General features: G+C 36.4%; 1 protein-coding gene across 4 annotated transcripts in view; it reads left to right on the forward strand.

Annotated features, from left to right (window-relative positions):
* The first annotated feature begins 251 nt into the window (after positions 1–251).
* Positions 252–26907, forward strand: part of puf (ubiquitinyl hydrolase 1 puf) — a 47774-nt gene continuing 21118 nt past the window's right edge. The window contains exons 1-28 of one of the 4 annotated variants that reach the window (XM_022085517.2): positions 253–629; positions 2789–2885; positions 4428–5323; positions 5873–6144; positions 6952–7170; positions 7566–7757; positions 8599–8731; positions 9853–10042; positions 10153–10376; positions 11187–11418; positions 11884–12066; positions 12151–12289; positions 12493–12684; positions 13403–13530; positions 14399–14653; positions 15182–15504; positions 16011–16212; positions 16723–17095; positions 17567–17755; positions 18411–18644; positions 21512–21641; positions 22751–22953; positions 23263–23382; positions 23848–24141; positions 24397–24508; positions 24891–25102; positions 25284–25452; positions 26202–26431. In XM_022085517.2, the coding sequence (XP_021941209.2) occupies positions 587–629; positions 2789–2885; positions 4428–5323; positions 5873–6144; positions 6952–7170; positions 7566–7757; positions 8599–8731; positions 9853–10042; positions 10153–10376; positions 11187–11418; positions 11884–12066; positions 12151–12289; positions 12493–12684; positions 13403–13530; positions 14399–14653; positions 15182–15504; positions 16011–16212; positions 16723–17095; positions 17567–17755; positions 18411–18644; positions 21512–21641; positions 22751–22953; positions 23263–23382; positions 23848–24141; positions 24397–24508; positions 24891–25102; positions 25284–25452; positions 26202–26431 (6186 nt within the window). In that variant the 5' untranslated portion in view covers positions 253–586. Of the gene's footprint in view, positions 630–2788; positions 2886–4427; positions 5324–5872; positions 6145–6951; positions 7171–7565; positions 7758–8598; positions 8732–9852; positions 10043–10152; positions 10377–11186; positions 11419–11883; positions 12067–12150; positions 12290–12492; positions 12685–13402; positions 13531–14398; positions 14654–15181; positions 15505–16010; positions 16213–16722; positions 17096–17566; positions 17756–18410; positions 18645–21511; positions 21642–22750; positions 22954–23262; positions 23383–23847; positions 24142–24396; positions 24509–24890; positions 25103–25283; positions 25453–26201; positions 26432–26907 lie in introns of all 4 variants that reach the window. The other 3 variants (XM_022085518.2, XM_087352827.1, XM_022085519.2) reach the window with 3 other exon arrangements.

Genomic DNA, 26907 nt, shown 5'->3' on the forward strand with positions numbered 1-26907 from the left:
GGAATAGCTTTTCTTTACTTTTATTTTTAATAAAAACTATGTAATTGCAAAAAAAAGTCCCAATGCATGAGTTATTAATATTTTGGTGACTGCATATTATGCCAAAAACGCGTATGATGTGTATTGTATATGAAAGAAGTACTGATATTCAAGAATATATTTTAATCCTCTCCATCTCCCGAGTTACTTTTGTTCTCATCGTCTATCAGTTTGTATGTGTTTGTAATCTCTCCCATGAGCGCTACGTGCCCAATTCATCTCACCTCGATAACCAACTTTGTAATAGGTATTGGGGTAGTGGTTCGTCTGAGATGTTCAAAAATATTCATATCACGGGTTCATGCATAATATGCCACAGAGAAAGTTTGAGTATTGTGTTGGCCCCGTTGATCTCAGCGTTTTTCTTTGTTTGCGTGTAAAAAGTTGATGGTCTCGAAGCACAATTCAATATGGCGGGACATTGCATCTTGAAGTTATAAAGCGTTGTAGTTCAAGCAATAAAAATGCATATTCATTAAATGAGGCGTTTTTAGAGCAACGGAACTTGAGTGAAGTTATGGGCTGCAATTTATAATTTAAACAGAAGATGTGCGATGTATGCGCTGAATTCTTGGATCTGCTACAGTCGTGTAAGTAATGTGGGGAAACGATCGGCAGATGTGAAGGGGATGTTGGATATGAGCTGAAGTATTACAGGAAGTAATTTACAGACAGTAATTAAACTGAAATTGAGTACGTTCATTAGTTAATGATAACAATTTTCCGTGTCTTTCAATTATATATTTCAGAAAACATGCTATTTACTGAAAATATCAGTCCCTAACCATAAACATAACAAAATATGGTGGTCGGTATTCTGTTTTGAATTAATTGTTTGTAAAAAGTATACCTGGATTTGTTACTGACAGGACAGGGATGACATTTTTGTCAATCAAGACTACAATTAATGTGCAGCATTAGCATGGATTGCTTCTGGTTGTTGTACAATAATCACGCGTGTTCATGTAATGTTTAGAAAGTAGTTTAAAGAAGGTGAAACATTGTTATGTTACGTATTATAATATAGAGATGATATATAAATAAGGTGACATACTGGTAGACAAATTGGACAGAACTGCATGACTAATTTAATTGTTTATATTGTATCAATATTAGTGTGATTAAATAAAGGGTTCTGACAATATTATTATACAGTAAGTGTTACTAGGTGTTTGGATTTTGCCTGAAATCTCATAATGCTGAACAGCACTTAAACGACCCGTTCATCAGCTCGCGCGCGGGCCCCAGCATATCCTCCATTCCTCTCTGTCGCTCGCTAATTGTAAATTATAATTGGTTCAGTCAATGTTATATTACAATAAGTGTATTCCAAACAGGACACTAAATCTATTAGGTTTACATTGATTTGGTCTGTGGACTGAATTAGGAATAAGAAATTTTTAATAGAAAACCTATTGGTTAGGAAGATACTTACAGGGGTTATGTGAAAGTGTGATGCTAAAAGTAATTTTATTGAAGTAGGCTATAAGGACCAAATTGTACTGAACTGGCTTACAGTAGAGTACATTTACACAGTTTCATAGTAACAGTGATCATTAAAATGTCAACATATTTAAGGCAGAAGACTGAGACATTATGTTTCTTCAGAATGTTGGTATCCATCTCTGAGTCTACACAGCATTGCAATCCATAACATCATTGTTATTTATTGATATGCTGAGCAGTCAGAGCACCAAGGTTAGGATGCAACCAGTTATAGACTACCTGCTCCTTCTATGCTGTGATATGCTAGCCAGAGTACTCATACAGTAACCAATCACAAGAACCTGTATGATTCCATGGTAATTTTTAGGCACACTTTCTATGGGTGACAACTGCAGTGTTTGTTGAAACATGAGTGACAAGGATAAGGATGTATACCAGAAAGGTTAAGGTTTAATCAGATATAGTTATGAAGTAGGTTACATGCATGAAACCATTGGGGAAATGGTAAAAGATTATTATATTCAAATATGTGATGGGTCTTGTTTGTGTTCACAGTTTAACTTTTTGACATTCAAGTAGTGATTTCCATAGTCAAAACCTTAGTGTATGTGTGTGTATTACAAAAATGTATCAGTCATTTATAATTGTGCTTCTGAGCTGTGAGAGTTAGTGACAGAAAATATTGCTGGGTTTGCTAAGGGGTGAGCCTTCCCATAAAAAATTGGCACTCAATATGAAGCCAGCATAATCATATGATCTGGTGGTATTTGAAAAAAAATTGTTTTGCATGGTGACAGGTTTTAAGATGTTCCATGTATAAATATTTCATTGCATATAAGTAAAATATGCTGGAGAATTAGTAGTGAATAATATTTTAGGAGTACAAATTGTGTGGTTGCAGCTCTTCCAAGGTAACAGCTATAAATGTTTTCAAAAATTTAATTATTGTTTTTATTTAATTACCATGATAAAATGATCACCTGTGATTATTACTCCAGGAATATGCTTGCCTGCTAGCAGTTGTTGATGAATTCATGAAGACTGCCGCAGGGACAGTTTCAGCCTTTGTCTGAATTTGCAGGCTACTGGAATTTATGTTGCTAATTTATTGTGTCTGATGTGCAATGGATTGTTTTTATGACTTTACCATTGGTTCATGATATATCAGTTAATCATGTATAAAATCATGTTAATATGTCTGTATCTTATTTCTCTATTTTTTTAATGTTTGAGATTTTTATTTTCGTTTTTTATGTATACAAATTGGTTTTGAACCTTTTGTGTGATGATTGCCTTGTTACAGATGAAGAAAAGGTTTCTAAAGAATCAGATGAACGGCCAATACTTCGAAAAGATGAAGTGGAGACAGTTTTTGTGTATATCCAGTCTTGGTCTCAGAGGTAAATATTCGTAGTGTGATCTGTTTGCATACATATTGATATTGTTAAAGTTAAAGTTTTAATTTTTTTCTGTTGGTGTTAAAAGACATTTTGATAAGATTTTTTAAGGCACCATGTGGCTAAAAAGTATTCCCCCCTCTTGTGACAAATATTTTAGTTCTTTCCTGTTTAATGATGTATGCTCATGGAGTATAGAGGCTTTTGTTCATTGAAAATTAATCCTCTTATTTGGGCTCCTTGAACCCAGGGTTCCTGTATAAGTGCAGTTTATGTTTTTTGCCAAAGTAGGTTTATTGTACAAAACTGCAGTGGCTGCCTTCCTACCGTGTAAGTTAATTTGAATTAATTTCTTGGTACTGGGGCTTTAATAGTTGCTACCAGGAAAGTCCCATATGGGTGGAAGGCAAGAATATGACTGGGTGCTACTTGGTACCCATAAGATATTGTTAGCAACACCATCATCATTGCCTTAGTGCCATGCAACCCTGGACATGATGTCTCACATATTGACTTTGGTGGACCAGAGACCTGTTAACGTAGAGACATTACTCTGCTTCGCAACATGGATGCCATGGAGGTGGTTGTCTTCTGGTTTGTAGCACTATATAGTCTGGTAGAAGTTTAAACTTCACCAGACTACACAGTGTTACAACCCAAAATAAAGCCATCTTTGCACTAACTGCTGGGAGAACCTGAAATCCTGCATGGATGCCATGGTTGGGTCTTTGAGGGGTAGCTTGCGTGTCTTAGGCCTAGTGGCCTGTTGTAGTCTTATGCCATCATTTATATGATTCCCCAAAGATTATCACACATTTGGTTGGTAATGAGGAATTTGGAATGGGATTCTTAAGTTGGGTATTTGAAGAATATGGTTTTCTAGTTAGCCCTATATTTTTCTATGAATTCCATGTTCACTTGTGTATTTAATTCCTTCATTATATCTAAATTCTATTTGTAGTTCAGATTAATGTAGCCTGCTGTTTTTATGAATTAATTTCTGCTGCCATTCTCCTTTCATCTTATTTGTATATAGCTCAAGCATGGTTAAATTATACGTATTGTATGTGTGACATGAGAATAAACTTAGTTTCTAGAGCCATATTGCACCAAGAATTATGTTACTAGTGGCAAAAAACCATTTCTTTAAGTATTGTACTTTATGTCAGAGTATATAAGAACATTGGCATTTATATGTGCAATGAATTTCTTGATGAACAATTCCAGAATTTATAGCAATGCAGTAAATAAATGAGCAGCTAGGAAACACGAAGCAGAAAGAGTGAAAACATGTGATATGTGGTAGGTAAATGTTTTAATTGGAGGGAGAGAGAGAGAGAGAGAGAGAACTGCACCTACTCTGATTCAGCTAGGTTATCCAAGGTCTTCTCTTGTGGTTTACATTCAATACTGATAGGAGTTGCTGGTCAGCCATTGAGTATTCAGAAACTTCACAGATCACTTAGAAATTGTGTTCTGTGGATATAACTTAGTTTTGTACTTAATGCATCCTGTTCTGTGGTTGAGATTTTTGTTTATTTTCAGACAATGTATGTGCTGTTTTCGTGATCCAAAGAACTTTGAAAGGTTTAACTTGATAACTCAGAGTATATTGTGCCTGGCAGTATGTCAATTGAAAGAACTACGAGAGGACTTGGTTAAAGCTAAGTTATTAGTAAAAAATGAAAAAGAATTAAGTAATGAAAGTTGTGCAGACAGTAAAGGAGGTGACATTACTTCACATGTAAAGGATGTGGGAGATGATAAACCAGAGGAGTTGAAAGCTATCATTACTACAGATTGTTCTGAGAGAGGTAAATCTATAGCAGATGATGAAAAGATCAGACATACTTTTGAAAAGAGAGACAACCAAAAAGAGTGTGGTAGTAGTGACATTTCGAAAAGTGGTGCAGAAAAGGTGAATGGAAATCAGTCAGTAAATATTGATGATGTTAATGGGAAAGAGAAAGAAGATGAAGAAGATGAAGAGGAGGAGGAGGAAATATGGAGCATGCAAGAAAAAGAAAAATTATTACACTTTCTTTCTAAAGTGTTTCTTCTGAACTATCCATTGTATGTTGCTTACAAACATAGTGTTCAGTCCAAGCTAGAAGAGATTTCTCCTCAAGAGGCTGGAAACTTGAATGTCTTCTGTGATCTTCATGATCCTGAAATTCCAGTGTATCTGTTGCGTAATGTTTGTCTGTTCTGCAAGAGTGGTGGTGTGCATGCCATGACTTTCTGCTTTGAACGTCAAAGCCCAGAAACTCTTCCTGTCTCCATTGCTCATGCCATAATTGCAATTGTTTGCAACCTGAAACTGTGGCTTAACTTCCGTTCCATCATGCAGTTGTTTGTGCCACTTCGATCAAAGGTGCTAAGGTACATGTGTAACTTGGGAGATAAGGATCTCCGCACACCAGCAATCAAAACCATGGCAGGTGAGAAATGATACACAATTTTATTTTGTATATGTACTTGAATCTGGAGGTGCTTTACTGGTATTCATTTCAGAATATTTATTGGTACCTTTATTCTAATACTGTGCATCAGCATTCTTAAGGAGTTGTTTTTAAATAAACAGGTGTCCCAAAAAGATGTATACACAGTGCTGACATACGTAATTGTTGTGTGTATACATCTTTTTGGGACAGCCTGTATATCTGCACTTCATCAGACTTGTGTTTATTCAAATGTGTCTTATACTAAGAAATGCATTTTCCAGATATGTGGTATTAGAATAGCCTTACAGAACAACCCATGAAGGCCCTGAAACATTCAAAATATAACCTTCTAATAGAGTTCTTGTCCTTTGGTTTTTGCAGCTGGAATTCAGCTTGTAATTTTGGCAATTGCAATGTCTACTGAAACGGATAATTCTGATCATTTGACGTGGCTCAACCCACAAGTTGAAGTTACACATTCTTGAAAAGTGTGTATAAGTTGTACTTCAATGAAGATATTATAATGTTTTTCTCTCTGTTATTCAGATTTTATGTGGAGCGCAGTGAAAGACCCTCTTGATTCTCCATTAACATTTGATCGAGACGGTTTGGATTTAGCATTTAAATATTTCACAAGTTCAACATTGACAATGCGTTTAGCTGGAATAGCACAAATTAACAGCCATATTAACATGTTCAATGAACTCTGTAACAATGAAAGCATCATTGAAGTTGAAAATGTGGGCCAGAACTTGGCAAATTGGTTGATTGAAAATCAAATAATATCACATATATTTGGTCCAAATCTTCATGTAGAGGTATGTATTAGATTGTGAAGAGAGGTTTTGGTACATTGGTGGCAGTGATGAGTGCTAAGGAGAATATTTATTGATTTGGAAGGAAGATATAAAGAAGATTTTATTGTTTTAATCACTTTGTTTTATATTAGTGTATATGGAGGAAATAATAATCATGTAAGGTAGGTCCAACGGAAACCTACGAAAGGGTGTTATATGACAATTATGGTTCGGTATAAATTTGATTCCTTCAGAGTACTACTACTGCCTTATCTACTACCACCATAACTATTACTGCCATTACTAACATCACAACCAACGCCACCACCAATCTGTTTACACAACAACCTCACTTTTCTTCAGACCAGATTGTTTAACAGATTGCCTTTTACTACTTACTAAAATATTCACATTAATTCTTCTATAACTACTGACTCATTATCACTATCATCATGCACAGTCATTTGTATCCTATGAGAATCAGTGCTTGCAAGTAATTTCTCATTTACTTCAACATAAACATAACCAGTTCTGTAAGTCTGTAGGTTACCATCTTTGCAAGACTTTTCTTTAATTTTTAAGCCCATTCAGCAAACAAGGGATATATACTATTGACAAAATTTTTAAAAATTATAGAAATTTGTCATAGCGGGGCATTCTTTTGTCATCATTGATCCATTTTGTGTCAATTGCTATTACTTTGTTCATATATTTTAATGCATTAGAACCAAAAAGCATTATAGTGATGGTAATATTAGGTTTAGGAAATTTATGGGCTGTAATAGCTTAGTCAGTAAAGCAGCTGTGTCTATATGTTTTGTTTTCCAGGTAATCAAACAGAGTCATATAATATTAAGTTTCTTGGCAATGGAGTGTAAAATAACAAATGAACACATAGATATTATTTGGCAAGCTGCACAGCTGAAACATTGCAGTAAACAAGTCCATGATCTCCTGCCTCCTCTTATTAAGAATTTAGAAGCTGGTCCAGTACTACATTTATATAGCTTACTGTGCAAACTGGAACCAAAGGATCACACAGAACAGGTGAGATACAGAATGTAATAACTTCAAATATGTAGGATTTGAAACTTTCATGGCAACTGAATGCAATAAAATCCTCTCAGGCGATCAACTGTGTCAGAGCCGAGTTAAAAATCATTGTTTTGGAGACGCTGTGTTTCCGTTGTCAGGACCAGTGTATGAATATAGAGGCACCTGCCATGTAATTTTGCAGTTTAAAACAGTCATATGGCATCATTGAAATGGGGTATGAATCTAGTAAATTACGGCATTTGGTTGGTTCTTAAATTTTGTGCATTATTTAGCAAGTGGTGTAAAGGTATTACAGTTCAGTTTGTAATTGGGTAATGGAACAAGAAAGTTTTCAGTTAAAGTCTAAGAATTATTAGATTTATTGGCATATTGTATGACTTTTCCAGAGCTTGTATCTTGCGTCAGCACTGATCAAGTTTATATGGACCAGCGGTGGTACTTACAGCCAAATAACAAGTGAAGCTCCATTTTTGGGTCTTGGGAAGACCTCAATCATTGGCCTGAAAAAGAGACATCGTGAGATAAGCAGCAGTGAGAATAGTGTCAGTATGGAGGCTACTAATTCAGAGGATGAACAGGTAGTTGATCCACTACTAACATGTGACAGCAGTGAGATTTTTTGTATTGCCTCAGAAAATCATGAAACAGTTATGAACTTAAGTATGTGACTATAAACATTTTGTGAGGTGCTAGGAATGCATGCAGAACAACAGAGATCACTTCTGATAGGTTTGTTGGTTCTAGCAGTTTCTGTCTCTGTAGATTGTGTGTTGGAAGGAATGTCAGACTCTTGCAACTGAGAGGTTTAGGAATTAGCAGAGTTGCTAAAAGTAATTCACAGTATGCCAGGAAGTGTAAGATTATCTTCAAAACTGCAGTTATTATAGGTGTGTCATTTTATATATCTTTATCAGTCCAGTTGTATGAATGAAAGTTGCAAAAATGTGTGGAGTGTTTGAAATGGAAAGCAAAACTTAATAATTTTTATCATAGAATCACCATACTAAGCCGGGGGGGGGGGGGGGGGGGGGGGGGGGCATTCACTTGATTTGAATATTTTCAAGATGACACGACTGTTATGGTACAGTGATTAATGCTACTATTTTTATTTGTGTGATTCTGGACTCAAATCTCAATCTTGAGTGTGGGTGTCTTGACTTCGGTCTCATAAAGTTTTGAGACCCTTCAGTGTTGGAATAAAACTTTAAAATGAGGCATTGTATCCTCCAGCTTTCCTATTTTATTCATACTTTTCTACCGTTTGATGTTGTATCAGTAACATATGCAGTTGAAATAATTTTGTTAAATAAACCAACATTCAGGAATCTTTGAGAAAGAATGTGAAAATAATACTACTTACATTTAATCTGTGGATTTGTAGGTTGTTGAAGAAGAAATACTTGTTTTATTTAATCACAGGCAGATAGTTCACAGCAGAGTGATGCCCGCAAGACACCTAGTGAAGCAAGTGAGGGCCCCACACCATGCAAGCAGGCAAGGAAGCATAAGAAGCACATACATCATGGTGTGGCAGATGCTGGCAGTTCTGATGGTAAGTATAAGTTTTGCACTGATAGTACGTTGTGAGCCAAAGATTGTGGTTATTGGTTTCACCCTCAGAACTTATTCTTGTTTCATTGTTATAATAATGTTTGCTTAACTTGATCTTGTGATAACTAGTATAATAGTAAAGAATCATTATGGTGCACATTTGAGGTATAGTTCATATTTATTAGTATATGAGCATTTGTATGTTTTGTTATTTTACGTTAACTTCCATACAATTGTGCCAAGTTAGATGTGAAGCCCCAATTAAGAAACAAGGTTAAATAATGGTGTGTAACAGAGGCATGCAAAGAGACCTTGCTGCAGTGCCACTATGCCCATGCATTCTGTATGGATTGCCTTAGAATTGATCCTCAGTCTGCATGTTGAGAAATGAACATCTAATGTCTGACCTGGCTTTTCTTGTAGAAAAGTTGAGTATATTTTTAGAGCATAACACATTGATAACCTGTTCTTGGATTTAATATATCTAAATTAGGATGGAATAGTTTCTCACAGGCATTGCATTTTATATAATATAATGGCAAAGATGAAGAAATTGTAGGTGCCAGGATGAATACCTAGTTTTGTTGGAAATAAAAAGTTTAGACAAAGTTTTTAGGTAATATTTACATTATGATCTCATTTTATAGGTAGGATTTAAGGTTCTCATGGTGGTGAGTACAAAGTTGGCCATCTTCTGGATTGTAGCACCATGTAGTCTGGTTGGAACTGTTGAAGTTGACCTATATTTGATACACAGAAGGAGTTTGATTGTTATTATTCTAGGATGTATTTTATTTTTGTTTTTGAGATTAGTGGCAAAAGTCGGGTTTGAACCTGGAATCTTTTGACTTTGATTTGTGTGTTACTGTGTCATTAGGATCACCCAAGTTTAGAGTTTAGAAGGTTTAGTTTCAGTAGTTACCATTCCACTAAGTACAAATATCCATTGGTATTATGATAGTTATCTGCAGATATGAGTAAAAGATAACTTATGAAGCATTATTTATGTCTGATGTAACATATACAGTGGACAGTATTCAGCATAATTGGCAAGCACGTAGATTCTAAGGCTGTTTACCTTTACTGCACGCACTTGAGTGTGATGAAATGTAAACATTTTAGGCAGTGTTAAAATTGAGGATTTGGACATAGAAGAAGAGGAAGAGGAGGAGGAGGATGAAGAAGAAGAGGAGGAGGAAGAAGAAGAAGAAGAAGAAGAGGAGGAGGAGGAAGAAAAAGATGAGCATAGTGAAGGTGATACTAAGGAATTATCTGTTGGTGTTCCCAAATCTTCAGCACAGCACAAACAGCAGTAAGCATAACATTACTCTGAACCTGATGTTTCTGTAAAAAGTCATCTCACATCACAGTTTAATGTAAGTGCCTGTGTAAACATTAATTTTCACCTGATCTGTGTCTCAGGTTGCCTTCAAATCTGAAAGTGAATGAAAGCACAAAGTCAGTTTGTAGAAAACTTGATATTGTGCCCAATTCCAAGTGTCATGGTGGTAAACGGCAGACATGTAGTGATAATGAGGCCGATGCAGATGCTGAGAAATCTGGCACAGATGAAATTCCAGTGAAGCATAAGAAAAAAAGGAGAAAAGTGTTAAGAAAGCGGAAAAAAAGCAAGAAGTGTGTTCAGGGTATGTGACTTAATTTGTTTCAAGGTAGTACGTACAATGTTTTTCTGTGTGCAGTACTGTTTTGCCTTACTTTCTCTTGCCTTTTATCAGTACAACTGTGAGGAAAGCTATGTACTAATTTGTAATAGTAACTACAGTAAAAAAAATATTTTGATCATTTGCTCAATTCACATTCTAGTCAGTATGTATTCTTTGTAACATAATTTATGTTACTGGAAAATGTAGTTGTTATAAGATGGTATGACATGCTTTGTTTACTGATCTTCTGAATCAGCTTTAATGCAAAACAGGAGAAATAAAGAAGTGTAGTTGTTAAAAGTGGATAATGATCTCTGTCTGATTAATAAAATGCCATATTCATGATTACTGAGATTACATAATTTTTAACATTGAAATGAGTGGGCAAATTAAATGGTTACAAAAGGTTCCTCAAGTAAGTTGTTTTACATTGCAGTAAGTTGATTCATCCTGGCAACATTTTTCTGCAATGGCAGGCAGTCTATTTGGTGAGAAGAAAGTGAAAGTGAGACTAGCATAGACATAGATAAATTATATCAGTGACTCGATTAGCCATAAGGATTCTTAATAGAAAGACATGCAGACATTATTTTTAGCACACAGTTAAGTCTATACTTCAGTCCCCTTGGAGGGGGAACATAAGGGAATGGAGACTGCGGCTAAACAGTGATAACCATTGCATCGTGGTACAAAAAATAATATTTTATTTCCTCATAAATTAGGTGAGGAATTGTGCAGTGACAGTAATTGCAAGAGTAAATTCAATATGAGAGACATTTCATTTTCTTGTAGTGTGTGACTCTGTCCCAGGTAAACTGAGTCTCTGTGAGGGTGGTAAACATTGTCGAGTACGACTGGAAGAGTGCTCTGATGAGGAGGAGGAAGGTGATAGCTGCTCTGAGGAAGGTGTCACTAAAGAAGATACCAGCATACAAACTGCTGCTGGTACAGATAAAATGGCAACCAAAGATGTTAAATCCAGTACACTGGAGCCAGATCAAGAAGTTCCTAATGTTCTTGTAAGGTTAGTCTTTCATAAAAGTGGTAATTTATTTGGTATTTATAACCATTACATGTTAGAGCTGTTATATGATTTTTCTGAATAGCAAATATTCTAACAGTGGGAAGTTTTGGTATATTTATGGGTTAGGAATGCTTCAAAGCTTACTGTATTGTTTGTGTTGCTTTGTGCATTTGTCTTGTGAATAGTCTGAACTTTGTGAAGATTACTTGCATAGCATTTAAGACAAAAGCGCAGGCTTTCATTTGGTATATATATTGACCAGATTTAGCAGTTTTTCATTGAGTAAATGATTATGGAAATTTGTCTGTTTTAAATGGCATGGACTAGTAAACTGGACACAGTAATAGTGTATATTCTGGGTTGTTGCAAACTTCTCTGTGGATTTAATTTGCAAGAAGTTATTTTGTTGATCATCCTTTATTCTATATGTTTACATTAGCAAGATGTTTGACATGCCACTTTCAGGGAAGGTGGCACAGAACTCATTCAGCTCATGGATGAACAGTCTCAAGATAGTTCTCATGACTCAACTCAAGGAGGTGTGATGACTGAACTAGCAAGCTTAGTCCAAGGCTCAGAATTTCGACACAGTTCTCCACATGAGATCCATGACTGTCGCCCATATATTAGAAACTTTCAGGCACACAGGTAAAATGTAGTATTATGTAAGTTCTTTAAATGTCTTCCTCCTTTAAATCAGTCTTCTCTTGTTATTACTTTAATCCCTTGCAGGGAATTGATGGATGAAATGATGAGTGGAGAAGAAGGTAGCTATTCATCTCGAATGAGTAACAAGTCTGAGAAGAACATGGCTGATTTTGATGGAGAGGAGTCAGGTTGTGATGATGAACTGGTGCAGCTGGCTGCTCAGGTACAGTGCTGTCCTCAAGCATTTTCATTGTTTTTAAGTGAACGCTAAATGAGGCCAAGTAAAGTATATTCATGAGGGCATATGAAAATTAAAATTGCCAAAAACTTTGTATCTGTATATAATAGATTTGAGACAATTGGAAAGAAAAACAAGGTCAGTTGAATGCACTGAAAGTAAATCTTAATGATTTAATTTTTTGATAGGCTCATCTCTCACCACATTCACTTCCGCAACACTTAACAAATATGCCATTCCATTCGAGATTCCAACAGCCAAAGTTGCCTGGCCGGCCAGGAATTCATGAAGTGACTCGAATCTGCTCACAGTTCAAGATGGAGAATGTTTGTAAACCTGGAAGTACTCTCTTGTGGGACTTGTTACAGGATGACAAAATAGTGAGTATCTGAAGAGGTAATTTTGTTAGAGCTGAAGACATAATTGTTATGGACACACATTTCAGATTTGAAACTGATTGTACTCATTATGAATTTCAGTCAAGATTAAGAAAGGCTCTTGTTATTTATGGACATTATACAGCAACAGGTGTCTAGTATTGTATTCATGTGTACAGTATGTCTATCAAGAATACTGTCAATATTAATGTCCAACTCTAGAAATCTACACAAGCATGCATGATGGCTGATAGAACGACAGTAGCAACCAGCAGACTTGGCTTTTTATTTCAAGTATTTTGGTTCTGCTCAAGAAATGAGAATGATGCTGGAATTAGAACCCTGGCTTTGGATATATTCTCATACCAATAATCTGTGGCTTTGCAAGTGTTAAAGTACCTTGTGTTATTACTGTTAATACCAAACAATTATATGTACAAGGAATACGAAAAGAATCTGCAGTTCTTTGTTTGAAAACCTATATTTGGTACTTATGAAACACACTCATGCTTCAAAAGTCTTCATGCTTTTTGATGCTCTTGTTCCATGACCTCTTCCTTCTGCATCTTTTCGAAGTTGTCGTTTACTAGTCATCCAGTCATTTAGTGACATATTTTCTGATTTATTGAAAGAATAATTAAATAAGTCATAAATAAGTAAATAAATATGCTGAGCTGATAATAAGGTAAATAGGTGTACATTCTAATGTTTGTTTTTTCAGGCACAGCTGGGTGAAGGGTTGGCTTTGGAAGCTGAAAAAGCGCTATGTAATTTGTTGTGTTTTAATACTGAGAGGATAATTAGAATGAAATTTATAGAAGGCTGCCTTGAAAATTTAGCTAATAATTGGTGAGTATGCTAACCTCTTGTTTTGTCATTCTTGTAGAGAATTCACAGTCACTGTAGCAGAACTCTAAGGTTCAACACTTAATAAAATTCTGAACCTCTCATCCTAACATCCTGTTTCCATATGATTTATCTTAATGTTACCCTTCCATCTTCTTATCTTTCAGGATGTCTCTTCCATATTAGACGCATGCCCGGAGCATTGTAACTTCCTTGAGATAACTATCCTAAATGTACTAAGTAACGTAAGTTACAGAATTTCTCCTTACATGATATCCTGAATTCTACACTTAATTTTGTCCCTTTTAAGTCCTTTATTTTCCCGAATACTTTGTTTTCAGACACTTGTAGTGTGTTTATCCATCAAAGTAAGGGAAGTATAACCCCTATTATTGGATTTGTATTTCTCATAACAGAGCTACCATTTCCCCAACCGTTTTTCTTTCACTTACCACCAATATTGTTCCACTAACCACCAGTAGTTATAAAGGGTGACAGGATTTGTGATGTAAGGGACTGAGAAAATGTTTAAGTGCATTGCAGTATTTTGTTGTTTTATAAGGTTGTCAGTTGCTCAGCTTATGTAGTGTCATAAGATATAAGAATGGAGAGTACTGAGGCTGGTATAACATCTGAGATAGAGTAGCACTTGTGAGTCACTTAATAGTGTAGGATTTGAATTCATCACCCTGATGATAGAGGCAGCAAGGACCCCTGAAATATCAGTAAACATCTAGCAGACTGCATGGCGCAACAACCCAGTTTTATACATTTTGCATTAATAGCCTTTTTCATTGTCATTTACAGACATTTTCTGTAGACACTGATTTACTCAAGAGTTGACAGAAATGTCCTGTTAAATTTCTTGCAGGTCTGTTGTTGTTTCTTTAAGACTGTTACCAAAGTTATTTGCATCATTTCAACAATTTCGTGGAATGGACACACATCAGATTACAACATGGGCAGAAAGAGAGCATAATATGATGCAGTGTTTCTTCAACAATTTGAAGGTTTACACAAAGGAGGGACCAAAGAGTAATCTTTACTCTCATCAGACTGAGATACAAGTGCGACTGCAGTTTTTAACTTCTGTGTTCTCTCCTGTTGGATCACCAGAGAGTTTTCGGTAATATCAGTTTTAGCATGTTACCCAACCTTTGTATTTTTTAATTTTGTACTATTAGTAATACTGACATGGCCATTATGTTACGTGTGATGTAACATTGGCATCACTTAATGTAGGATCATGTAGTTTTGGTCGGTAATAGGGCTTTTCTTTGTGTGTGTAAAATGTAAGTCAACGTGAAGTTCCATAGAATCAACATTCAGCTTTAATTTTATGGGCAGTAATTGATGAATGAATGCTGCCAGATATGTAATCATAAGGCACCTGTATGAGATGTTTTTCTATATTAAAAATTACAAACATGATGGAACTTCTGATGTTATATCTGACATTTAACATAGTTGAAATGTATACTAGTGGAATATATGAACAGAAATTGATATCTGTATCATGTAATTATTAATTTATTGTTCAATTTTCCAGGTGTATAAGTTAGAATGCATGATTAGATGATGCAGATATTATGGATTTAGTCTTAGCATCTTGTTTTCTTATATGTCCTTTTACAATATTTGTACTTTCTTTCAGCCTTAGCATAGATCAAGTGGATACATTATGGTCATGTCTAGCTACAGATGGCCAGTGTAGTGATGAGTTATTCAGTTGGCTTCTTAACCAGGCCAAGAGTAAAGACCAGCATGCATTGGGCATGGATGCGTTGAAGCATTTGTACATGAAGAAATTGCCTTCTTTGGAACCAGAGACTATCAGCATGACAGGACTTGGATTATTCCAGCAGCTGTGTAATCTAGCACGTCTTGCTACAGCTCACCTTGATAGTCCTATCAAAGATGTGGATATTGTGGGCATGAATCACCTCTGGAGGATTGCCCTTAGAGTTAATAATACAGGTATCATTAAATGCACAAAATTTTGTTTAGGAACGTATTTTCTGGCTAAGCATTGCCTTGTCTGTGTTGTAATACAAAATATAAAGAGGACATTTTGAAAGTATAAGTGAATTACTGGAATGTAATTTCCACTTTTGTTTTATAATATGCTGAAAAAGCTGAGGTGACTATCATTGCTGTATGCAAAACTTTTTCTTGATTTCGCTGACCGAACTTTGCTCCTTATCCTATTTTGGATAAATTACGGAATAGTACAGAATTGCCTAGGACAGACACTAAATGTCTTGCCGTGGGAACATTGTTTATTGTAAGTCAGTGTTGGTCTGTGTGGTTATAACACCCCAAAGATGGAGGCAGTATGTTCCTCGAAAATGCTGGTTCCTACATACACGTCCATACAGTGTGACATCCCAGAAGACCAACACTGAAATATTTATCAATATGAGAGTCTCAAATATCATGGTGTATAATACAGTATTGAACATACATTTCTTGTCCTGTGACAGATGTGAGCATGGCAGCAATACAGTATCTGAACAGCTACTATGTGGGAAGACAATTGGATCATGAATCAGAGTTTGTTTCTCAGTGCATGGCTCATCTAGCTGCTGCTACAGCTGACCTTGCAGAGTCTGAAGAATCAAGCCTTCTCTGTATTCAGAGGGCTCTTTTATTGCTCAAAACTCACTTGGAAACATTCAGGAAAAGGTATGTGACACTAAACATTAGTCAGGTGGTAGTACTGCTCCATTTTCTGGATATCCCAGGTTGGCCCAGAGGTGGGCTGTCCTGACTGATGTTTGGCATGGTTTTTCCACCAGGCAACTGTAAGGTATTCTGTGCAAACATACTTTCCAATGTTATAGCCATTTCTTTTGATATTTTTATAATCATATTAATATATTATTTCCAATTCTTTTCTGTCTTGGCTAATAGATTTGTTACATTTTTAATCCACTATTTTCACACCTTTTCCTGGAGACACTCAGAAATTGACAGTGCCAATGATTTTTCTTGCTGTAATGAAGTTCTCATTGTAGGCTTTACTAGTTCTACTATGGTTACACTGTACTGTCTTTTTATCATTGCATTCTTGGAGTGTAATATTAGAAGGCAGGTGTTTTAAATGATATGAGACAAGTGTGTTTAGAAGTTACATGAAAAAAGACGTTTAAGGAACTAAAAGTAGATTTATTCTTTGAATTTTCTTGTTAAAAGATATGCATATCATTTGCGAAGATGGGCACTTGAAGGACAAGGAGTGGGGAGCCACGTGCAATTGATGATAGGAGAACGAGGGTGTGTGCCATTACGAGTGGTAATCCAACCTGCTGGCATGGCTGAGAAAGGAACGCTTGAGCTTCTCAGCAGTGATTATGTCGCAGACTTACGGGCAGAAGTGGCCAAATGGTGGGAAACATTGCAAGTGAAGTGTGCTGGTGAGAAGAATAACTGCGTGTCTGCAGGCAGTACTCCTGTCTTGGGATCCCTTCTTACAGAGGGACCTATTAGAATGATCACACAGGGCCAGGAACTCACAACAGAATTTGATGAGAAGATGCTGCAGGAAATGGGCTTCAAGGATCTTCAGGTTTGTAAGTTTGGTGCGGAATGTCTTTGCTGACCCTTATGTGGTAGAGCACAATAACATTAAATGTCCCCTGTTGTACATAATGTATTAAAATGCATTGTATAAAGGCAATATAAATTAAGTGGCTTGTTTGTATTCAGATGCAGTTTATTTAAATGGCATGATGGGAGGTTGAGATTCCTCCCTTGCTGTATTCATTTAATACTGGAAGAGTGGCTTAAGGTGTTATGTCATATGTGTGTATGCGATGCCATTGTTTGAGCTCCTTACTGCCTAAAGAATCAACAAAGTATACAGGACAAGTCACTATCGAAGTGCCTTCTAGGGAAAAAAATGTTGTTTCCTTGGCTGATACATGTTCCACTGTATTCTTGTGGAAGAAACATTTCAGAATCTTCTACTTCTTTTGTGGGAGGAATTATATTATGTTTATGTAGTGAATACAGAGAAGAATTTTTTGTGATTTTGCAGATGGTATTTATATCGATGGGAGCTTCTAGGCAGCATAAGAAACGTGATTCTCTAGATTCTCCCTCTGTCCTGCCACCACCTCCACGTGAAAGTTTGCCAACACTGCTTTTGCTTCAGCCTCAATATTTTGAACAGCTTTTCTGTCTGATGCAGACATTGAGTTCAATGAAAACTCCAGTGAAGGGTGGGGTAAGTTTTTTGTCAGGCACTCTAAGCACTTCATTGTTTGAAAGAAAGTAATTTGTATGATTATCTTTTGTGTTTCCAGTATGAATTTATTAATTGTCTCATTTAACACTCGTAAGATACGGGATGAAGAATCGTAAATGAAATTTTAAGTTTTCAAAGAAGAGCTGTAAACACCAGATGTCATTACAGTAATCAACAAAATTTGGAGTACTTATTTTCCAAATGCATTGCTTTTTATTTTACATATCCCATTATCCTTGATGTTTGTTCATAGCTGGTGAAAATCTTGGAATGCTGTGGTTGAAGTTTGTATCTTCATTATGTCATGAAATTTGTAATCTCTTTGTGTAAAAATACATGAAACCTACTAACAGAAATGTCTGGAACTTTTGGAAATCTGAATGAAGACCAAATCCCAAAACTCCTTGTCAGTATAGAAACCAACAAATAGAAGTTTCAGGGGATGTTCAGTTAGAAGATTAATGAAACAGTATTATTTCTTGTTACGAGAACTGGCCAAGAGCTTAATATGCAGTGATGATGATGGCATTAATACTGTTAAGTATACAGAAGAGAGGAAGAGTGATTGATCACTTGATCCCTCAAACAGTAATAGTGGCTTGCAGGTGTTATCTGTAATTTTGTATTGTTTCAGCACCAGATACCACACACCAAAGCACAGGTTTTGTCTCGACGTGTTTGGGACATTCTGACTCTTCTACCAACAAGCCCTATCTTGCTGCAAGGTTTCCAGCAACTTGAGAATTCAGAAAACATCTCACTGCAACAACTTCTTGATCCTGCTAGTCCTCAGAAGCTGATGTACTCTTTGTATATTGTGGAGTCTCTTAGCCGGCCCATTGCCTTAGTTAAGAAAAACAAGTCTTCAGTAAGTTGAGTGAAATTGGTTCTATGTTTCGTACAGTTCTATCTGTTACATCATTTCATTACTAAACCAGTAGATATAACTTTATTATAGAAAAGTGTACTCTAGTCACCAGCCATCTTGTGAGCCGTCATTGCAGGGCAAGTGGTGAAGAGGGGAATGTGCTGTGTGAGCATCAATGTACATTTAAGAAACATAATCTCTTCTCTGTTACCTCCATGATTCTAGTTACATGTAGTGCTAAGATTTAACTTTTAGAGTAATTGTAATAATTGAGGGTGAAGTGCACCAAAGGAGATACAACTGAGATGTCTGGTGACCACTGTAGAGTAAAATAGCAGTATTTAATGTTTATGTAATGAATTTGTGTACAATGTTTTAGCAGTGAAACTACAGTGAAACCTCGATGCATCGTTTTCGGCGGGGGTGGGAAATAAAAACGATGAATGCGGGAAAACGATAGATGCGGGAAAGCATTAAAAATTTAAAAAAAAACAATGTTTCTCTTTCAAAGTTACTTCTTTTTACCAAAAAAGTCTTTAATGGACAACTGGTTTGTTGAAACTTTACGTTTTAGACCAAACAGAGCACTTTCCACGTTCAAAATGTTTTCTTCGTCACGTTCACTAATATTAAGCGCATAAAAGAACGACTCCACTTTCGCCAATGCAGCGAGTGCTTCGGCAAAACTCGGCAAAGCTTCGGGCTCGCATTCGTCGTCTTCCTCTTCCTCACCGCTCCAACCCCCTTTGCGGACAATAACAGGAAGAATGGAAATACTATTACTGCCGAACTCAACGAAGACCCTGAACCGCTGGAAATGAGATGAACCAGAAGAATGAAAAGTGCCGCCAGCCTTTCCTTTGTACTTGTAATAAAAGCATTTGTGAAGAAATTCACACTGCACATGCCATCTGGCATCTCTGGAACGAAATATGAGTGCACCCTAATTAAAATCGTAAAATTTCTGACAATGCGTGCCGCCATTCTCTCCAACTATCACCCCTGCACCGCTGACCCTCATTCCAAAAGAATGTGCTGGTTACCGCTACTGTGTATTCCAAAAACATTATGCGTCTTTCGGTATTAATTTATCTCTAAACCCAGCATTTTAAATTCTCAGAAACGATCTTTGCGGGAATATTGTGGGCCGGGACTAAGATTTTTGAACGATCGATGCGATAAAACGATAGTTCGAGGAACGATAGAAGCGGGAAAATGTAACATTATTTTATATGGGATGTATTCGGGACCGAACAAAACGGACGATGCATCCGGGAAAACGATAGTTCCGGGAACGATGGATAGAGGTTTCACTGTATTAAGTTCAGTGGAGTTTACTATTTCATACAAGGGTGTTTAATATTACAAGCAGATATTGGTCCTTAATTCTGATTGAGTTTCACATGAAACTTGACAAGTGTGGCATAAACAAAGTGTAACACAGTTGTTATTAGGAGACTGGTATCACATACTACCTGTATTATAATAGAACTTGTACTTTTATATACTCAGGGGTGTACTAATTATGTGATGCTTGTTCAGATTAAACTAGTTCAGGGACTCTTCTGTGTAAAGGAGTAGAGGTGTTTAAAAATAGTTCTTATGGGCAATGAGTCATGCATCCCATTGATGCACCAGCTGATAACATACCCTTTTCATAGAACTACTTGGGCTGCTGTTGGAAGCACTGTACCACCACAGTATAGACATCTCTGTCGAACTGATTCTACCACTCTTTAGGACTCGCTTCAAGGATCCAGACTTCACCATAAATGCTCTTGTGAGAACCTTTTGAGACCTTCGTACTGCCGTCAAGAGAGTGTTCTAGCATACTCGTAAGGGGTGTCATTATGTTGCACAACAAAGTCCATCCCTGTGTCTCCAGGATGCTGGAAGGTGTACCATCCCCCATACAACCCGGGCATGTTATATGCTAATATGCTGGTTTGATGTGTTTGGCCCCCTCAGGTAAGTGATAAAAGGTCTAGATTTGGGTTGGGTGAAAATGTCTGGTCCGTTGTGGTGCAGTGGTTCCAGCAGCAGCCATGAAAGCTCTTTATGGTGCGGATCCATTGGTTGGTGTGTCAGTAAGTTGCTTGCGTCATTGTTTGTGTAGCCTCTGTTCCTTTGCCCCGAGAAATCCCCAAATTGGTTTCATTTGAATAACCCTTGTATAATACTAACATGTAAGAGTAATTATATATTACATGTTTCATTCTCTGTCACATTGAACCTGCAGAGACAGGTTCTGATAGTACTGATAAGATCTGACCCAGTCAGTGCCTAGTGGCTCAATTTTTATTGCATGCAGTTCATGTGTGTCTGATGACACAAGATTAAAAAACATCTTATTTTCACCATTGTTTGATTCTTATATTTGGCTTGCATTTCTCTGCTGTAAGTCTTTTTGTTTTTCATGAGGTGTGATAGTCTGACTAAGAAGGTCAAGAAAATCATATATCTTTTCTGTTTTTATGTGAATAGTCCTTGTATTGATTTATGCTGCTTTTTGCACCACACAGCTTTCATAAGAGGATACATTTTCTAGTCAAGAACTTTCCTGTCATTTTGTTATCACGGTGTTTGTGTTTTACTTGCCTAAAACTTATTGCAAATTATATTGAAATTGTTCTATAAGGATATACTGTTAGTGGAATCTCCAGTTTATGTATCTCAGTTCAGTATTTAATTTCTCTTGTTAAAGGCTCAGTATCTTAATCGCAGATTTTCTGCTTGTTGATCAAACTAAGTGAGTGTTTTTGTGTATATAAAAATCTGATATTGACATAACATTTTCAGAAGTGCTTGAATTTTAATTTGATACTGAGTAGGAAATTCTATTTTGCTGTGACATGACATTTTTTCAGGTGAATAACCATGGGACAGCAGATGGTCCTAACTCAGAGAGAAGTAAGGAGTCTACCTCTGCTGGAAGCTGGAGTCAAATGTTCATACAGCAGGGTGGCCTGAGACACCTATTTGATATCTTCATGTCAGGTATTTCCTAGGTTTATTATATCATGTGTACTGTTGCTGTTCTCTTAGTACATTCTGTTTTCCTTCATCATTGCATATTACCACATTACCAACAATTCATTGATTACAAATTCTCATATTTAAAGGTAATCATTACAGGAGATTTTCGTTCAATAAATAGTTCAGGGGTTTATTATTAAAGTTACATGTCAGTCATAAAATACTTTAAAGAGTTGCTGGATGTGATTTTCAATACTGGTGTGGATTTATGTGAACTACAGAAATGGGTTATTAAGGTAACTAAGTAATTGGAGCAACAGCTGCAGGAAGTCTGTTCAGTTGCCTGCATTTAATGTTTAAGTGTTCCCAAGATGAATTTTCAGATTCGACCATACAGCCCATCTGAGTCAGTGGCGCCAACATGAAAAATGATGGTTTTTAACAACTGACCTAGCTTACCTATTTCAGTATTACCATAATGACCAGCAAACCAGCCATCTTTTGCTAACAGTGGCTAATAAAACTGTTCTATGATTAATTACAAACAACATTGTGAAAAGGAAAGAATGTCTACAGAAAGATTTGGCACTTTTGTTTCTCTTTGTATATGATTTGAAAGCCAACTGAATTACAGAGATTTTGAATGAGTGTTAACACATTAAACATGTTAGAGCCAGAACTTAGAAACTTAACACATACTTAACTTAAATTTTTGCAATGACATTCCTTTAACTTCAGGTACAGTGGCATACTGCCTTGATTTATTGAATAAGATGCAATGTTTTCAGTTCCATAACTTTATCAGTAGATTATCCTTGTTTGTGAAAATGGAGTGAACCATGTAAAAGGTGGAAGGGCTTAAACAGATGACATGACAGGTTTTGGATGAAGATAATGTCTGGGTATATGGGTTAGCTGTGAATATATTGAATAAGCAGTCATTGACTACCAACATGGGGTGGCTTTTCTGTTGTGGGATAGGCAAGGAAACAGCTCCTCACCATAATGAACTTGTATTACAGAATATTAATAGGGACTCAGGGCTTCAAGAGACATTATGTCCCTTGTACCCTAGTCCTGTTAAAACAATGTTAGCAGGTTAAGTTTGTTAATGGTGAATGGTTTCACAGGTGTACTGCAGAGGTCAGGTGGTGATGGCAGTGAGTGGCAGCAGGACTGTCTGGCATGTCTGCTTAAACTGCTCTGCCAGTTAGGTGTGTCTTCAGAGGATGGAGATATTTTACATGACGTTCCTGACAATCTTCGCAACAAACGTGCCAGACGGTTTCGCAAAGGAAGCTCTGATAAACTGGTTGTATCAAAACTGAATGAGGTTTGCAAAGAAACATTTATTTCTAAATGAGAAATGTCTTAAAGTCTGTTTTAGATGACATTGCACAAGAAATGTCATCTGTATCCAGTGATGTTTGATGCCTTTAGTGTGTGCTAAAATGACTTGAACACTTCAGTAAGGTTCACAAGGAAGGTGAACCCATGTTACCCTAATGCTAAATTTTTGACAGCATTATATTCACCAATTCCAACATGGTAACACTGCAGAGATTGTAGATAGTTGAAGAGATTGTTTTTATTTGGATAACTTGAACTTATATAATGCTTTATCTCACTTTCTTTGCTTCAGGCAATGCTACAAATGATGGATGTGGACTCTGTGATGCCTCGATTAACGAGCATTCTTCATGAGGCATCTCTTCCAAGAGACCCAAATCATTACAAAACAGGGTTCTGGGGAAGAGCTCAGGTATGATATTAATTGCTAATATTATTTCTGTTATTGTCATTTATATTATACATCTTAACACATTTGTCTACAGTCTCTGTGCATATCCTAATTCATCAATATAAACTTCTGTTTGTAATTTTTTATTAAATGGCAGAGCCTGTAAAATGGTGGTGACAATTTATTATGAATTTTACAGTTGGAATCGATTCAAAGAATAAGTTTCAAAAATACTTTGTTTTGCCAAGTAAATTAATAAAATCCACAACTATTTTTATGTATGTTATTATGTAGTTTATGTGAGTGTTAATATCTTCATCTGAAAACCTTAATTTTGTATTAAAATGTCAGAAAAGCACACTTATTTTCACATAATTTCAGATGTTTCAGGGAGTGTTTCAACAAGTAATTCACCTCTAAATATGGTCTTCATTCATTTTTCAGTTCAAATAAAAAATCTTTGAATGTTTCCAATTTTATTTGCAGGTTGTGCATTATGCCATGGCACTGCTTGTATCTTGGGTACATTCAGGTGAGCAGGTCAGACAGGCCCTGTTTGCTGCTCCTCATTTTAACACTTGGCTTCAACGATTGGTGCTGGAGGATCCAGAACCTGCTGTGCGACGTGAAGTATGTACCGCCCTATATCGTCTCTGTCTTGGTTCTTCTCCCACACCAGTCCCTGCGGCCAACATCGGTCTTAATGTCACTGCACATATGCTGGGAAATCTCATGGAATACTTGGTCATTGCAGAGGGCATGAGGCCACAGAAACTAGAGGTTGGTGTTGCACAGAAAACCTATGTGTATCGAAAACACTTTTAGGTTATGTACCTGATATATCTGTTTTTTGTTAAGAATTCTGTTTGAGAAGAACTCGCTGTCACATAGTAATGAGTGTTCCATTAAAATAATGGGAAGTGAGGATTACCTGTGTATTGAAATGTAATTTAGCAATTTGTGGTGTAGGCAACTGCCAGTGTTTTTTAACTCAGAAATGCAGTACAAACATATTTTTAATGGCTGCAATTTCAGGCACTCCACCATCCTTCGGAGGATGGGAAGGAGCCATATGGTCCTGCTTGCCGAGATTATTTTTGGCTGCTTTGTCGTCTAGTGGATAGCCTTCATGATGATCTTATTAAAGGTTGTGTAACAAGTAATTTAATTATTTTATTATGTATGTTATAGTACAGTATGTAATACTGATTAATAAGAAGTGCATAGAAAATTATATTTGAAAGGTCTTAAAAGTATAGGGAGACCACTTGAGAGACTGATGGAGATGAGAGGTGTATGTTAAAATTGAAGGATCATTATGTTAGTTGAACTAACATTTCTGAAAGTAGTGACGAGAAGATAAATGTCAGAGCTGCACTGCTGTGAATTTTGAACTCACAATAAAGAGTTCACAGAAACTGGCCTGTATTTTTGCATGCTGTGCAGTGAAAGAATTGAAGAAAAGGTGCATGTAAATGTAAGACAAAATGGTATTTCTTTGTTAAGTGAAAGTCCATGTTTTCTTACAGAAAGTATTGAAGATCCTCATACCTGTGTGGTTGATGTTGATGGATTGGCAAAGAAACTAGCAGAGTCCATCTTAGCTCGAGAATACCTTGAAACTAGGCATAATACTGTAGAAGATGATGGACTCATTGGCTTATTGAACCTCATGTCTAATGTGATGAAACATAACCCACCATTTAAAACCAGTAAAGAAGGTCAAGAGTTCCTTAGCCAGGTATGTTAGTATCCCTTTGCTATATTAATACAGTAAAGAACTATTTTAATATAAAGACCCTTCATATCTGTTAACATTTTGAAATTAGAAGGACAGTTTAAAGTTTGTCATTTTTGTGGTCTTGATTTTTATTATGACAGTATCTAAAATATAAAATTTGTCTCATTTCTACTGTTTTCAGGTGTTTGACTTCTTGTTTGCATTACCAAATCCTCGAAAACGGTATGTGCCCAAGTGCAAATCACAGTTGTCACGCTCCTCAGCATATGACCTTCTTGTAGAAATGGTGAAAGGTTGCCCAGATAACTACAGACTGCTTCATGAGAGGCTTCTTGCTCAACATAAACCAGGTAAATTTATTTTGCAGGAAGTTGTAACTGATGGAGGATATCGTAGCCTTTCTCTGGTGTAATGTTTCTGTTTGTTTTTCTAGACATTGGTGGTAAGATTAAAATACACAGCACTATAATTTATTTGTAATTTTATATGGGTGTGAAATGTTGGTTCTGGCTCTGAAGGAACAGCAAGGATTGAAAATGCTAAAGAAGAGTGCTGAAGAGATTATTTGGTCCCAATTAAAAGAGGAATAGGAAAAATTAGAAAAGAAAACTTTGTAATCTGTACTTTTCGTATAGTATTGTTTGGGTGATTAGAACGAGGGTATGGTGGATGGTTTGTGTAGCAGTCATTCACTAAACTGCTGCATACAAAATTTTGGAAAATGTCTGTGAATTAGATTAAATGTTCAGGATAGGCTCCTAAGGGGGACTTTGTGATGGTAGTAATGAAGGAGCAGATTTCCAGTGACACCCTGTTTCTGTGCGTCTTTATAGTACAGGACCTTCTTCTTCACTGGTAGACAAAGTTGGACAGCATGAGTATGTTCTTGTTCATTTCAGGTTATGAACACAGAACATATGTTTATGCACACATTGTTTAAGTCTCTTTCTCACTTATGTATGTGTGTGTTGATGGAGCACAGAGCATTATGATATGCTACAGTCAGTCATGTTGGTAAATGTTTTGTGTGACTGGAAATTGAACATGCTATGTGTCGTCACACCATTGATCCCAAAAGAGTTTTTGGTAACTGTTTCAGGACCCAATTCACCATATCCGTGGGACTACTGGCCACATGAAGATGGACGCTCAGACTGTGGCTATGTGGGTCTTACCAATCTTGGTGCAACATGTTACATGGCATCTTGTATGCAGCATCTGTACATGATGCCTCAAGCTCGCACCTCAATCTTGCGAGCAAAGTGTGATAACAACAGCAAACATGAGCATACCCTTCGAGAGTTGCAGAGGATGTTTGCATATCTCCTTGTAAGTGGGCATCCTAAATTTGTCTTAGAGAATTTGTGATACATGTCTAGTATTAGTTTTCAAAGAGGAGATTTGTTTATTTGAGACAGCTCAGTTTGTGCCTTCATTTTGCATACGTTTCACATGTTTTTACACACTAAGTTCAGTAATATTTTTTCTCACTTCCTGACGTAAACCAGGCATATTATGTTACGGATGCAAAGAAAATGTTGACAGTCTTTCAGTAAGTCCCTTTAGTTTGTGATAACAATTTGCTTTAAAATTGGATCATTACATATAATTAAACACTATATGTGAAGTGCCTAGCTTCAGTGGTGCATTATTTATTACCAGGACATGGATAGTTAAACATGATTTTACTTGGCCATTATTTAGTAACAGTAATATTTGAATGCTCCGACATTTGGAGGTATTCCATGCTCTGTATAGTAGACTGTGTGGTTGCATGGGCACCATACTTTGCGTGTGATAAAATA

The sequence above is a fragment of the Zootermopsis nevadensis genome, unplaced genomic scaffold (assembly GCF_977971745.1).
Source record: "Zootermopsis nevadensis isolate Lab colony 2312 unplaced genomic scaffold, Znev_1.0 Znev_ptg000021l, whole genome shotgun sequence".
Lineage (NCBI taxonomy): Eukaryota > Metazoa > Arthropoda > Insecta > Blattodea > Termopsidae > Zootermopsis > Zootermopsis nevadensis.